At 39.3% G+C, this 15,035-nt stretch overlaps 1 protein-coding gene across 1 annotated transcript in view; it reads left to right on the top strand.

Moving 5' to 3' along the window:
• SPTLC3 (serine palmitoyltransferase long chain base subunit 3) overlaps nt 1-5,976 on the top strand; it is a 109,278-nt gene extending 103,302 nt beyond the window's left edge. Inside the window, exons 11-12 of the mRNA XM_081148207.1 lie at nt 309-438; nt 2,052-5,976. Of these exons, the coding sequence (XP_081004333.1) occupies nt 309-438; nt 2,052-2,165 (244 nt within the window). The 3' untranslated portion in view covers nt 2,166-5,976. The remainder of the gene's footprint in view (nt 1-308; nt 439-2,051) is intronic.
• Nucleotides 5,977-15,035: the final 9,059 nt, after the last annotated feature.

Below are 15,035 nucleotides of genomic sequence, written 5' to 3' on the forward strand. Positions count from 1 at the left end.
AGACAAAAGATTTAACATCAGTGCAGACTCATTAAATTAGGGTCATGTATATCAGCATTTTCTGCTCAATGTCAGAGACTTGGTACTCAAGACTATTTAATAAGTGTCCGAGGCCCAGTAATATATACACTCAGGTGCCATCAAGTGGCTGTCCCATTTCTTTGTGAATTGTGTTTGACAGATATTTAATAACTTCAATCATCTTCTACTAATTGGATTAAAAAAAGGAAAGGTCAATTAGCCATATTCTTTTTTGCAGTATAATCTTGTCATCTCTCAGTTACCTCTTTTTTTTGTCTTTTCTTTAGGGCTTTTGCAAGGCATCTACTAAACAGAAAAATCGGGGTGGTGGTTGTTGGATTTCCAGCTACTCCTCTAGCAGAAGCTAGGGCCCGGTTCTGTGTTTCAGCAGCACATACCCGGGAGATGTTAGACACGGTGAGTACAGCACAGGCCAATGGAATCTCCAGTACCGGTACCTTGGATTCTGAGCACTTTTTTTTATTGAACTAGCTTAGGGTTTCCTGAGTCTCTCTTGGTAGGTTTAGGAAAATAACACTAATAGAACTCACTGCTAAAAAACAAGGGTATGCCAAACTGCCCAACAATGTGATCAACTCAGTACATCGAAAAGGAAATCAGTTTAGTGAAGACTTGAGTCAAGTCAGTGCTTTGGCTTTAGAGAAAAGACTGACTGAGTAGCCAAATGTTGTGCTGTTTACTAGTTCTAAATGCAAAAGCTAGTCTAACGTGCTATGTCAGCATCGACTGCCTGCATCATGACATTTTTCATAGCCACCAAATTCATCCTAGTAACATATAACCCAACTAGGCAATGTGTTGGAAAACCAATAACAAAGACCGATCTATCCTATCAGCCATTTACATGAGGTATTGATCTAAAAACCACATTTCATTGTCTTTTGATTTAAATCTTTATGCGAATGAGTAATATCAGAGAACTAAGCCATCTCAACCCCTTTGGAGTTGGTGGAACTTTCCTATAATGTCAATGCAATTTAGCAAACACTATTGAGTGTCCACTATATGAAAAATCCTGGAGCAAAAAGTCTAAGAGGAGATACTAATAAATGAGCAACTAATGACAATACTAGACAGGATAAATTAATCTTGGAAAGGAAGTATAGATGACTGCAGGAGCATGAAGGTGGAAATGAGTTATTATATATTAAATAATATATGTTCATTTCTTATATATGAATGAGTGATAGATGAGAGTGGGAATGACTTCTACAAAGGGGAAGTCCATAAGCCCCATTTTACCTTTTTCGGAGCATTAGGCCTTATATTGTCTTCCTCCTCATTTGAAAAGGTAAGAAAAATAGGCTCAAAAGAGAGTAAAAAGCCATGTCCAATACCATAGGATTCATGATATACTAAAAGTAAAAACTGCCTTTTGTATATTCTGGATCTTAGTTGTTTCATTTGTAAACCTGGGGATATATTTACCTGCCTGAATTAAGAGAACTGGGACAGATGAGTTCTTGGTCCCGTGTGGTTTTAAAGTATATTATTCTATGGAACACAGAGAAGTGTGTTTAAAACTGGGGGAGGGAGAGGTCGGGTGAAGGTGGGGGGTAAGCACGGGGGTAAAGGGGGGGTACTAATTAGCTCCCACAGTGGCCCATTTTGCTCTTGGCCAGGTTGATTTGCTGTGTCATGAAAATATCATTCAAATGTAATCCACAACCTTATCTTTTCCTTCCACAAGTTCATCTATAAATCATTAATCTTTAAAATAAAGCTGAAGGGTAAGCATGGGTCAGATGCTTTTATTCTTTTCTTCATTCCACCAAAATAAGTGAAAGATTCATAATGTGGAGGCAGACTATGAAAGAATTTCACGTCAGTTCATTAGCACCTAACATTCCTCTAGGGATGCCTTCTACGCCACACCTTAATGATCTGCATTTCTCTTCTTTTCTTTAAAACCAAAGAAGCTGGCAAAAGAAGAGGGTGGCTCTCTGTGAGGCGCTGGAGAGCAGAGCCCCCGGGGTGAAAGATAACTAACGGGGGCAATGTCTCTGCAGGTGCTGGCCGCCCTGGATGAGATGGGTGACCTCCTGCAACTGAAATACTCGCGGAACAGGAAGTCGGCGCGCCCCGAGCTCTACGACGAGACCAGCTTTGAACTCGACGACTAAGTCTCCAGGTCCTGGATGGAGCCTAAAGACTTTGCCAGAAAGATTATCCCTTTGCCTCAAAAAGAATATAAGTGGATTTCTCTCCCGTTCCAAGGACAGCTTGGATTTTGAACCCAGCTTCGTTGAACTGGGGGAGATGTTGTTGGGTCCTTCGTGTCTCCAACTCAGGACTGCAGAGACAAATACAGTTTCAGATTTCAGTTTCTCTTCTTCCAAGTATCCTGCTACACACACACACACACACACACACACACACACACACTTCTCAGAATGTTTGTAATGGCAGTGAGCCTGTGTTTTAGCTGCTACTGTGCAGCCTCTTTGGTCCAGACCCTTTCAGGAATTCCAACCAAATGAGAGGGTTTTGATTTTTAATTCCGTAGATCTCACTGTGTGTTTACTTACCCCATCTGCAGACATGGGCCAGGGTGGTGGGCAGCAGTGGACCTCCTTGTTCCCGCATGAAAGCACCAGCTAGAACTCGTGTATCACAGGAAGTTCCAGGCAGGAAGGTAAAGAAATGTTGCTTCTACCATTTGCCACATTTGGACTTTTTCCAAGGACAAGTGTCAAAAGCCATAGTTAGTGTTTTGAGGGAGAGAGCAGAACTGGCCAGCAGCGCCTAGAGACGTCTTTGAAGGAAACTTTCCTTTTTCTCTTGCTGGTCTCCTACAGTTTTACAGCTGAGCTTTTGAGGTTTGGAAAATTCAAGATGTTTGTTTCATAAGGAAGTGGGTAGACAGCAAGCACCAGCCAAGTTAAGACCTAGACTAAAATCGTGAAGTTAGAAGAATTTGAACATTTTTGGTGCCATGCAGAGTGAATGTTTAGCATGTATAATCTCTATGACTTTAAGGAATGAGTTGACATTTTCCTATTGAATTTTGAGTAAATGGTGAGATTCAATTTTCTTTAGAGTTGACTCCCAAGACTACACTTGAAGAATTGGTTCAAAACTATCTAAAAGCAAATATTCAACATTCTCAAAACTGACACCCCCACTTAGGCCTATTAACATTAAATAGTGCTGTCATCTGCCAAATGCACTTAAATTGGTGCAAAGTGAACTTGCACACTATTGGCAACTAACTATAATTTACTTCAGCCCTCATTCGCGCGCTCTCTCTCTCTCTCTCTCTCTTTCTGTCTCTGAACACAGACTTCTCTGGAATAGTACCCCTTTGCTAATTGGATCTAGTTGGTATGGAAAAAGCCAGTGGAAAACCTTATCTTTAACAAGCTCCCAGATGGTGCCCAGATTTGGAAACTCTAAAGAGCAGTGGTGACCTTTTAGGAAAGCTTCTGTAATAGTTTGAATGAGTTACAGAACATTCCACTCCATCAAATGACACTATAAACAAATCACTTCAAGAGAGGTTTGACTTTGTGTGACACAGATGGACCCAAGCTTTCATGCTGTGCACTGAGATAGAAACTCAACCCGAAGCTCCAGTGTTGGATGGAGCAATGTGCCCTGACACTCAAAGCTTATTAAAGGGTAAGGGTGATCTCCATGGTAAGTTCTTGGAAATTATAACCCCTAGTAGGTACAACAATTTAAAAGTGATCATGAATATTTTTAAGTATTATAATATTCCTCGTGAACAATTTTTAAGTACTATTAGCTTAAAAGGAGAGAAAGTGAGTTCTGAAAATGCAGTTGCCCCATCCAATGACTGAACTTGATAACTAAATTTCAGTTCTTCTCAATGAACCAATACAGCATTACTTGTGCAAAGAAAATATATGTTGTATAAACATAGAAAGACAATGATGACATGTAGGTATTTTCTTTTGAAAATGTGCATTTAAATGAAATTAATCCTAGTTAATTTTCCAAAATGCATAAGAAACGAAACAGGAGACAAAGAAGGCAGCAGCATGTCTGGGCCTTCCTAGGGTATAGCAAGCAATAAGCATCCCCTTCCATTCTGGGTGTCTGTGATCTACACATCCATATTTTGAGTTTTAAGCCTCTAGAGGGGTGTCTGTGAGCAGGAATTACTATCATTATTACTTTCATGGAGGCTCTTCAGTTAACCCATGATAGAAAACTAATTAACCACTTGGCATGGGAGGCGAGGGGAGATTACTCTCTTCATCAAGATCCAAGAGTTCTAGGGCAATTAATTACTTTCTCATGTACAAAATAAAAGACCTATCTCTGTCAGAGTCTGTGTTGAATATACATTTATAAGAACAACAACTATAATCCAAGTGGAATGCTTCCTGAGCATATTAAGAGGGATCCAGGTCTCACTGGGCTAGTAACATAAGGAGATATATGTGTGTGTATGTGTGTGTGTATATATATATATATATCATATAGAATGAGGTTGGTTAAGAGTGTGATTGTGAATAATGAGAATTTGTCTTCTGCTGCTAGGTTAGTGAGACCATGATTTTAATTCAATAGGGATTATTGAGCTTCCATAACTGTAACAGAGCCTAAAGGATCCTTTGGTTGGTTCTTTTGGGAAAGAGAATTTTCTAACAGAACTATAATGTTATGTGCCCCAACCTTCTTATTTGCAAACAGGCACACACACACACACACACACACACACACACACACAGCAAGTAAAAGTATAAAGGTAGAGAGATGAGAATCTGGCTGATAGATAGATGGAAGGTGTCATCCTAAATATGATCTTCAGGGAAGCTGCAGATAAAGGATCCAGACTGATATCTGTAAGGAGGATCATTTGCATACTGAAATGGCATGGACACATTTCTAATCTTATCATGGAACTGCAGTATCATGGATATTTGGCTGGATTGCCTTTCATCAAATTTTGGTCCAACAGAGACCACAGGCTTCAGAATTTACCAAGAAGCTTGATAAAATGCAGATCCCTGGTTCCCACACCAGCCTTCCACTGAATCAGAATAGTGATAGGAATCTACATTTTCATCAGCCCTCCCAGGGATTCTAATCCATGTCATAATTTGAGAACCATTATTGGAGCTTTTGTTTTGGTAGACCAGTTGGCTCTAACAACATAACAAAAGTTTAGTTCCAATTTTTTGTTTATAGTTAAGGTTATTTATACTACTAAAGTAAAACCAATTATTCCAACCTTTTCTACTCAATTGGACATTTTGTTCCCATTTTCCAGGTATCTCCTTTTCCAATATTGAAGAATAACCACCATTCACTTGAATAAATTATTCCTTCTCTAATTCTTCTCTGTATCATTTCCTACAAAATGTTCCCTTCCCTTTCATCATCTTGTTCCATTGAATGTGGAATCTTGTTTCTTTACTTTTCTTCTACCCCTTAAAAAAATCTTCAACCTTTGATTATTTATTTATTCCAACAACAGCTCTTGAATAGGGTGAGACTCTTAACAGTTCTTCAAACATGCAATGCTCCCCTATTTTTCTTCAGAGATAGCAAATATAAGTGACCTACTCTGACCTAAAGCTCTGATGTTGAAACCTTCACTCAAATATATTTTTTTATTTAAAGCAATGATAACAATTGTATTTTAAGCTTATCTAATGATTTCTTGGCAATTTTACTGGTCTCAATAAGAACAACATATTTGAAGTCTGTTTTCTCAGGCCCTTTGCAGCCGTGTAATGTTTAGGAAATTAAAAGGAGTCTGTATTTTAAATGTTTCTAAGCAATTTTTGTGGTATGTTGTCTAATGGTGTTGTGGTGTGTGTGTATATGTCTGTGTGTGTGTGTTTCACTAAAACATTTGAGGTGACCAATTGCATTTCATTCTGCCTGTGAAATGTTAGTTTATTTAATAAACAAAATACCAAAATGGATGAAATAAAAAATAATTGGTGGTTTTATGTCAATTTAGTTTGGGGTATTCTTTTTTAAAACAGACTGGAGTAGAAATTTGCATTTAAGAATTTCATTGAGGAAAATTGGCAAGAGAGGCTGGTGCTGGCTTGCACTTTGTCACAAGAACCAATTGTGCTCATCTCTTTCCAATTCTGTATTCGATGACATCACATTGGTAGCAAAAAATTGGCCATGCTGCAAATATTTACACCATGGAAAATGGCAAACACTACAAATTAGGGATCTGGAAATCCAGCTGTTAAACATTTACCAGCACACCACCGAGACCACATGCAATGGTACAGTATCTAGGTTGGAGAAAGTGAACAGGGTTGGAAAGGGAGAAGTCGAACTGTGATTCCCTAACAAAGGCCTTAGTCAATTCCATGGGGAGCTATGCAACTGACATGGTCTTTGAGAGTTATTGCAAAATGTGGGAGCCAGGGCTTTACGTTCTCCCCACTACCAACTAGTTGTGGATGCAAGTTAGGTGTAGGGAAGGGCATTACCTTGGGCAAGACTATTCAGCTGAAGGCAATTCTTGTGGAGGAACTCAGCTTTGAGCTGACAGCAGTCCAACTGCTTAGAAATAAAAAATTATTTCTAGTCCATCCACTTAAAAAATTTTATAATGGAAAATTTTAAACATACAGTAACGTAGAGAATAGTATAATGAACCAACATGCATCTATCACCAGCTTCAAATATTATCAATTCATAGCCAGTGTTTTTCATCTATTTCCCTGCCCATTTACTCCCATTTCCACCAGATAACTTGGAAGCAAACCCCAGATATCATAAGATTTTATCCGTAGATATTTCACTGAATCTCTCTGAAAAGTAGAGATTTCTTAACTTGTTTCTTAATTTGTTTCAACTTCATTACAAGTCTTCAGAAAAACAAAGGTATTGAAATGAGTCAAATGTTAATCTTTTCTTTCTCTATCTTATACCCTGCGTACAAATGTCATGGATTAAGACTAAGAATTCTTTCTAAAGTAGGTATGCGGTGTCTTAAAAAATAACAAATCAATCATTTTTGGACACTTATTATGTGCCATACACTGTGCTGAGAACTCTGACGTACACTGTCCTCTGGAGGCTCTCGGGGCAATAAATAACAGTCACGTTGGGAGGCACAGTGTCGAAGCTGTCATGGGGTTAGCAGAGTGTAACGAGGACTTCCCAGGCTCTGGCGGGACGCTGCTTTTTTCTGAGAATGCTCTCTCTCTCCCTCATCAAAGCCAATTTCTTAAAAAGCTATTTCAGCAAAACGTTATATATTAGCATGGATAATTCAAGCAGGAATGAGAGAACACGTGAAACCAGTTTCCCAGTTTGGAAAGTCAGGTGCCTGTGACAGTTAGGGTTTAAGGTAGCACTTGTCACTCTCAGTCTCACTGCATCCCTTCAAAGGAGTGGCTACAATCTGATGGTTGCCAGCCAGCTGCTCTGAAAAGTTATCACAGATACAAATTAATAAAATATCCAACTTCAGGAGGTCAGAGTAGAAGCAAGAAGGGATTTTTTTTTTTTTTGCTGTGGCATGAAACAGTCCTCCCTTTTATTCAGCCCAGATGCTAATTTTTATATCAAAAATATTGATTGAGGGAGCTAGTGATTTTGGCTCGCCCCCAAGTTTATCCAGGATCTTTCTTAATTAGGTTTGGGTCGGCTGCACTGCCCACGGCCAGGGTGAGGTCTGGCTCCAATCACCACATCGCGCTCTCTACTTCATCACCGTCCAAGGAACAAGGCAAGGAAATTGCTGCTTCTTTGTTTCCCCAGCCCATAAGTAGCTTTCTTTCCAGATTTGAAGCATGCATGGAGCAAATGTGTAAGGAAGACCGAAAGGAGGGTAATGGCTTCACTGTGATGAGATCAACCCAGCTTCAACCTGACCGTGATCCCAGCATGAATGGGCTCTGTGTGAAAAATGAATGGGTAGCAATGTGAGATCATGGAAAAAGGTCTTGGCGTCTTCTGAATGAAAATTTTTCACCAGTCTGATACAGCCAATCACTCTGTGAGTTTTCTAAAAGGAAAAAATAATCTCTTTCGCCAATCATACATGATTTTCCCATAATGTATCTATTTTATAAATAGCTATAGTTAAATCATGCAACTATTTTAATAATGTCCATACCAACTGCATATACTTTATACCAGTCTTTTAAAAAAATCTCTGCACACATAAGGCACCAATAAATTATGGTCACAAATTATAGACACCTATGACAACATGGGTTTTCTTTTATATATAAAATAGTGTGTTATTATTTAAAAATATAATTTAGTTGCCCTAAAACATTTTCAACTAAATATTTATGAAAAGTTTTTAACTCAAAAAAAACTGAGATGAAATTCAAAATATGTATTTGTAAGATATTTTATTAATAAGTGAACTCTGGATCAACCAAATGTTAATGATTTCCTATATAGAGAAGTCTATAAGTTCTATGGATAGTCAATGTTACAGGCGCATTATATTAAAAAAATAAAATATTTTATTAAAATGGGTTTATTTCTAATGAGGTTAACACTAACTCTTTTAAAAATTACATTTTTGACTGTGCATTTATTATTTATAATTGCCAAGTAGAGCAGAAACAAGCCAGCTATTCAAACTAATCACCATAGATCTCGATTGTGAGTAAGAAAGGAAGAACAGAAATTACCAGGTATTAGAGGAAACCCAGTAACACCAAAATGAGTGGCCAAGAGGAGAAAATAGAAAAACTTTCATGGAAAAGATAACTTTTTAAATATTCTAATTATTATTCTTGTTGGTCAACCTGATTATACGAAGATATCACATCCACGAAACAAGAATGGGTTGATGCGAAAAGGAACCAGAGTTCATAAAATTTAAATATTTAATATTGAAATGTCTGATAAAAATAAATCAATATAAAGTGAAGATAAAAAAATGACAGAAAATTCAAGAGATATAGCAGATGCATGCAGGAGGACCATTATTCATCTAATAAAATGCTGAGAAAATAAAAAATCAGGAAAAGTGAAGGCAGGGGGGAAAATTCAAAGAAATAATAGAAGAACTATTTCCCTGAAGCTAAAACAAAACAGAAGGTAGAAATGATCCAGCAAGTGCTAAGCTGATTAATAAAAATAGATTTTTTAAATTATTTTTTATTTTGCAGTTGCAGTTGACATTCAATATTATATTCTTTTCAGGGGTACTACAGAGTGGTAGACATTTATATAACTTACGAAATGATCCCCCCGATAAGAATAGTACTCATCTGACATCATGCATATTTCTTATAATATTTTTTACTATATTCCCTATGCTGCGCTTTACATCCCCGTGGCTACTTTGTAACTGCCAATTCATACTTCTTAATCGCTTCACCTAAAAAACAGATTTTCACCTAAATGCATCTTTATGAAACTTTGTTACACCAAGGATAACCAGAACTAAAAAGCTTCCAGCTTGAAAAGAGCAAAACAATCTCACCTACAAAGGTAAAAGTAATGGATTTTATTTCTTAATATTATAAACGTGTTCTCCGTTAAGATCATTCCACTTTTCACACCTCTTAGCAGTGTGTAAAAGTATTCATTTCCCCAATCTGTGCCGACGCTGAGCATTACTGTTTCCGGAACCTTTATCAATCTGATAGAGGGGAAAATGGGTTTCCGTTAATGTCGGATTCCCATTTACTAGTGATGTGTTTTTTGTGTGCATTGGCCGTTGTATGGATCTTTTGCACATTTTTTGTTTGTATCCCCTGCCACTTCTTTTTCTATTATGAATGTCTCATTAGCATTCCTGGATACTGGAAGCAATGCCTTTGAATTCAGGGGGAAAATAGTTTTGAATCTAAAATCTTATATCCAGAAAAATCTATCTAATCAAGGGAAGGTGAAACTGGGACATTTTCTACATGAAAGGTTCGGAAAGTTTATTTTCTTAGTACCTTTTCTTTAAAAATTTACTTGACCACCCTAGCTGGTTGGTTGGGGTAGTTATCCCGTGCACTGAAAGGCCGTGGGTTCGATTCCAGGTCAGGGCACATATCTGGGTTGCAGGTTCGATCCTTAGTCCCGGTGCATACAGGAGGCAACTAATCCATATATCTCTCTCAGATAGACGCTTCTCTCTCTCTCCACCCCCCCTTTCCTCCCACTCTAAAACCAATTTTAAAAAAACTACTTGCCCTGGCCAGTGTGGCTCAGTTGGTTGAGTGTTGTCCCATGCAACAGGAGTCACCTGTTTGATTCTGGTCAGGGTACATGCCTGGGTTTTGGGCTCAATCCCCATAGGGGGCATAAAGGAGGCAGCCAATCCATGTCTCTCTCTCTCTCCCTTCATCTCTCTAAAATCAATAAAAAATATTTGGAAAACAAGCACTTGACCAATAAACATATCTAAACAAAAAGAAAACATGGCATCTAGAAAACAGCAGAATTAATCCAGGAGTGCAAGGAAGCAAAATCCCAGATTAAACTTTTATAACACAAGGTGATGGGCCGGGTTCTGCTCATGTAGAAGTCAAAATTAGAGCCTGTGCTCGGCAAGCACCTTCCTCCCCAGTGTTTCAGGGACCCAGGCTCATTTCCCACGTGAAATTCCACCAAGCCCTAGGACTTGGTCATCTCATACATAGTTGGGAGTGCAGATTTCAAACCGTGAGAAAGGAAAATGAGTGGGCGGGGGACCCACATCTTACTCCTGTCTCATGATCGACCGAACGCTGACTCTTTGGACACACTCTGACGGGGATGGCCGTCCCTGACTCCATGATCTAAAGGAAGTGTCAGAGATTTATTGGACGCAGAATTGCTGCAGGCAATACCCTAACATCTCAGTTCCTAGAGATCCTCTCCCAGCACTGCTCCAGCGCCACCCCATGTATTCCCTTTAGAGGGAGGAGGCCTTACAAGCTCCATCCATGCTCCAGTCAGAGAGCCCGAGTCGTGACCTCAGGGCTGGCTGTGCAGCAGGTCAGACCAGCCGCTTATCCCATCTCTCATTCTCATCAACCCATCACAAGGGGAGGCATGCACCTAGGTCCCCAGAAGAGATTCCTGCAAGGTGGCTGTCAGATCTGAAGGCTCTCAGCTAAGGGATGTTTGAAGAGGCTGGGCTGGGCCAGACTGGAGGAGGGGGTGCCACAGAGGGGGGTGTCCACCTACGCACGCTCCCAGGCAGTGGCCAACGAGAACTTCGGGCCTGCTGAGTCTGGCCCATATGCTCCTCAGGATATAAAAAGAGAGGTGATAGGTTTCTCGCCTCTGTGATCTTCACTCTGCCTCTCAGATTGTCACACCTCACGTCAGGACCCTCCTGGGTTTCATTAGTGATGGGGAAAGCCAGCCAACTGGGGATTAGGATAGGTTTGTTTGGGGTTGACTCTTAAAATTCCACTTTCACAGGGGAATAGCCTGGGGTCAGTTCTTCAGTGAAATGCTGGAAAAAGAGAAAATATGGTGCACTTTATGGCTTGTTTATCCATCTGTATCTTCGCTGGTGCACGTTCCTGGAGTCTCTCCCCTCCTGGGTTATGACCTTTCAGGGTTTTGCAGCTTGTTCAAAGCTACTCTTCAGTGACTGGTTAAGGACTAGGAGAGGCAGCCACTAAAAATAATAGCGTGCACAGCAATTCCTTCCTGCCCCAGCCCCACATAGTGGCTTCCTTCCTTTTCACCATCCAGCCTTAAATAGGAATATGTGAGTGATGTGAAAATAAAATTTATATGTAGTAGGTCCTCACCTGGCAAAAGTAAAAACTGGGGGGCATGCTTATAGAAAACCCTTGTTCATCAGAATTTCATGACCATTCGTGCTCAGGCCTTTCGGATTTATGTTTCCAAAGGTCGTAATGAGACAGATGTTCTAGTAAAAGAAAAAAGCACCAGAAACAAAAATCTAACAGTGAGCTTCACACTTTGAAACTTGGTGTTTTTTTCTGCTTCTGAAAAAAAGTGAAAAGTTTTAATAAAAAGATGCTTAAAATGAGAGATGGGCAAGTCGAACACGTATTTAGTTAACAAAAGAGCCAAGAAATTATTGAAAAGCTGCCTTGTGTTTATGGTGCTCTCGAATTATAAGATCCAATGCTTTCAACATTGTTTATTATCAGATTTTAATGTATGAGATACATTAAAATGTACATGCCTCTTAAACATGAAATTTCTCCTCTGAAAATTTTCACTGAAGAAATACTTAAAAACTTTAGTTGCTGAAAATATTATGGTCTAAATCACCAGAAAATCTCCTATTGCAAAGTGGAAATAGTAGAGAAAATGCAAGATCTTTTTAAATACAGAGCTGAGCCTGTAAGCAAATTAGGGAAGTCCCCAGGGATGAAGAATAAAAAGGAAGGTGAAATCTTAACCTCTAACTGCTGACCTGAAACTCTGGTGGGCCTATGGGTGTTTTCTAGAATCAGTAACAGACGGATTTTAATGCCCATTTTGGAACACAGATGAGACATTAGGCCAGTGAGAACAATCTACCCAAAGGCAGAGAGAGATGACAATGATGTTTTCTGTCTACTAGGTGGAGGGGGGGAAAAATTGGTCTACTCTGAGAATTTATAACCATTGAAGTGGCCTCATGGGTTTGGCATTCACATTTATACTCGAATTCCCATGTCAAGAAATAAATGTGTTCTGAGCTGATAATTCCCATTGTATGCATGGTAAAAACTACCAGAATGTCTCTCTGAAGGGGTATATTCTTACACCAGGATCCCCACTGAGGTCCCACAGAAGATGAGTTCACAGTTCAAAATTACAAAATTCATGGGGAAATAAATAATCCACTCTGAGCAAGAGCAGAAGTTGGTATCAGAAACAATGACCTCGAATAGATGCCCTCCAATAAACACCACAAAAGTCATATTTAAATGATTAAAGACATAAAAAGTGAACAGAGAATATGAGAAAGGGGGGATAGATCTGGAATATAGAACTTTTAAAAATGTCAAAATATGATCACTAAAAGTAAAATCTCAAAAGATGGGTTAAACAGCTGCTTAGTCATAGCTTAAGAGAAAATTGGTGAACTATAAGAAAGAAAATTATTCAGAATGCAGCCCAGAGAGATAGAGATTCAAAATATAGAAAAGATCTTAAGAATAAATTAAGAATATCACAAAGGTTTAGCAACAAGGATAAGAGTATTGTTCCTAAAATCTAAATATTGGAATAATATAACTGTCCATAAATAGGAGATTTTTTAAATTTCAGTGTCTTAATTTTTAAGATTTTTGTTTAAGATTTATTTAAATGTAATTAACTCACGTTAAATGATATTGTAATATGTATTTATTGATACTGAAAGTATAAATATTTTTACAAAACTAATTAAATATTTTAACATGTATTTATATAAATCCATAAAATATCTTGAAAACTATACCCAATTTTCTCTGGGTAAGAATTATGTGTGTGTGTCTCTGTGTGTGTGTGTTTGTGCACGTGTGTGTGTGCATGTGTGTGTGTGTGAGATCTTCCACAATTAAAAAACTTAATTTGGAAAAAATTAATACATACTAGACTAACTCAGAACATTACTCATAGATCAACAATTCTTCCTTGGCTCTCCCTTGATTTGAAATCCCCACTGGCTGGGAGCTAAGCCCTAACGATGGTGATGGCTTTGCATTGAGACACAAAAGAGTGGAGAGGCCTCTTGAGAAGTCTTTTGGTCCATCCACAATGAAATTTGGATCTCAGATAAGTAGTGTTTATCACTCAAGGTCAACATCTGAATTGTTCAGGGGCCCCCTGGCCACTATGTCCCTTATCCCTTACAGTCACCCACTTAGAGGAACCTGCTACAAGTTTTTTAGGAACTCAGCCAACTACCTGGCAACAAACATAGTGAGGATGCTGGCGTGGCTGGACCTCATTCTGTCTTATGGGATGGATTTGTTGACTTCCCCAACACCACCATCCACCAAGTTCCCCTATGCTACAGAGTTCGTGCTTTATGCAACAGGACTGGCCATTCTTGGTGTTCAGAGTAGAAAGCCTGCCCTTCTCTGCTTAGTCATCACTCATCTAGGCTTTGAATTGGGTTCCTTACCCCATTCTGAATCCTGATTCCAATTGTGGACAGTCACTCACGAGAACCTAGATACTCACGAGAGAGAAATCGAGGGATTTCAATTGTACACTCTACCTTGGACTGTCATTTTACTGTTTCAGGTGACACATCATTATAGCTGTATTGCAATAACAATTTCATATCGTAAGATACAAACACTATGAATATGCTATCAGCACAACATTTCCAAACAGAGCAATCTCATGCATTAAAGCCTGATAACAACATCTACGTTAGATTAAATCCTTGTTAACTGCCAAGCCCTAGTCTAGGAACCTAATAGGTACAGTAGCAGCACCAAAGGGGTGTTAGCAAAGGCTTCTTTAAGCTCCACCAGCCTTTCCCCAATCAAGAATGTGTTCTCGATCTTCTGCAAATATCCCGCTTTCCCTTCCACCCTAACTGGTATCTGCTCTAAGTTCCCTCAATACAGAAATTCTAGACGAGCCACTGAACATCCATTTACTCGTTTGCTTCTTACAATACTATTTGAGCACAGCAACCCTATTTCGGTGTTAAAGATGAGGAAGTGGAGTAACAGGAACAAGGAACTTCCAGTGGGAACACATGGCATGGCTCACCGAGCCATGAGACTCGGCCCAGTCTACCCAGCCCCAGGGACAAGCTCTCTCTGCTCTCCTAAATTGCCTCCCTACACCAACATTTATTGAGTAACAGGTGTGTCCAGCTCTGAACTAAATATTGAGAAAGGAAAATAAAACCACTTCTGTCCTGATCTGCAAGGTGCTCACTCACAATAACAAGTGTTTATTGAAGACCAGCTGAATTCACAGCAGTGCGTAATAAAAGGAGTCACTGCATCCTCGGGCTCACTTTAGGTCCTGCATTCTAGTACTTTCTTGTTCTCTCAGCCCTCCCTTGAGGTTACCTGCAGCTCAGCGGGCATTTTCCTGCGCACTGACAGCTTCCTCCTGCAAGCACCTGCATCCCTTTACCTCAAGGTTTCCTCTGGACTCAGTAGCCCCCA

This window comes from Miniopterus schreibersii (assembly GCF_964146895.1).
Source record: "Miniopterus schreibersii genome assembly, chromosome: 10".
Taxonomy (NCBI): domain Eukaryota; kingdom Metazoa; phylum Chordata; class Mammalia; order Chiroptera; family Miniopteridae; genus Miniopterus; species Miniopterus schreibersii.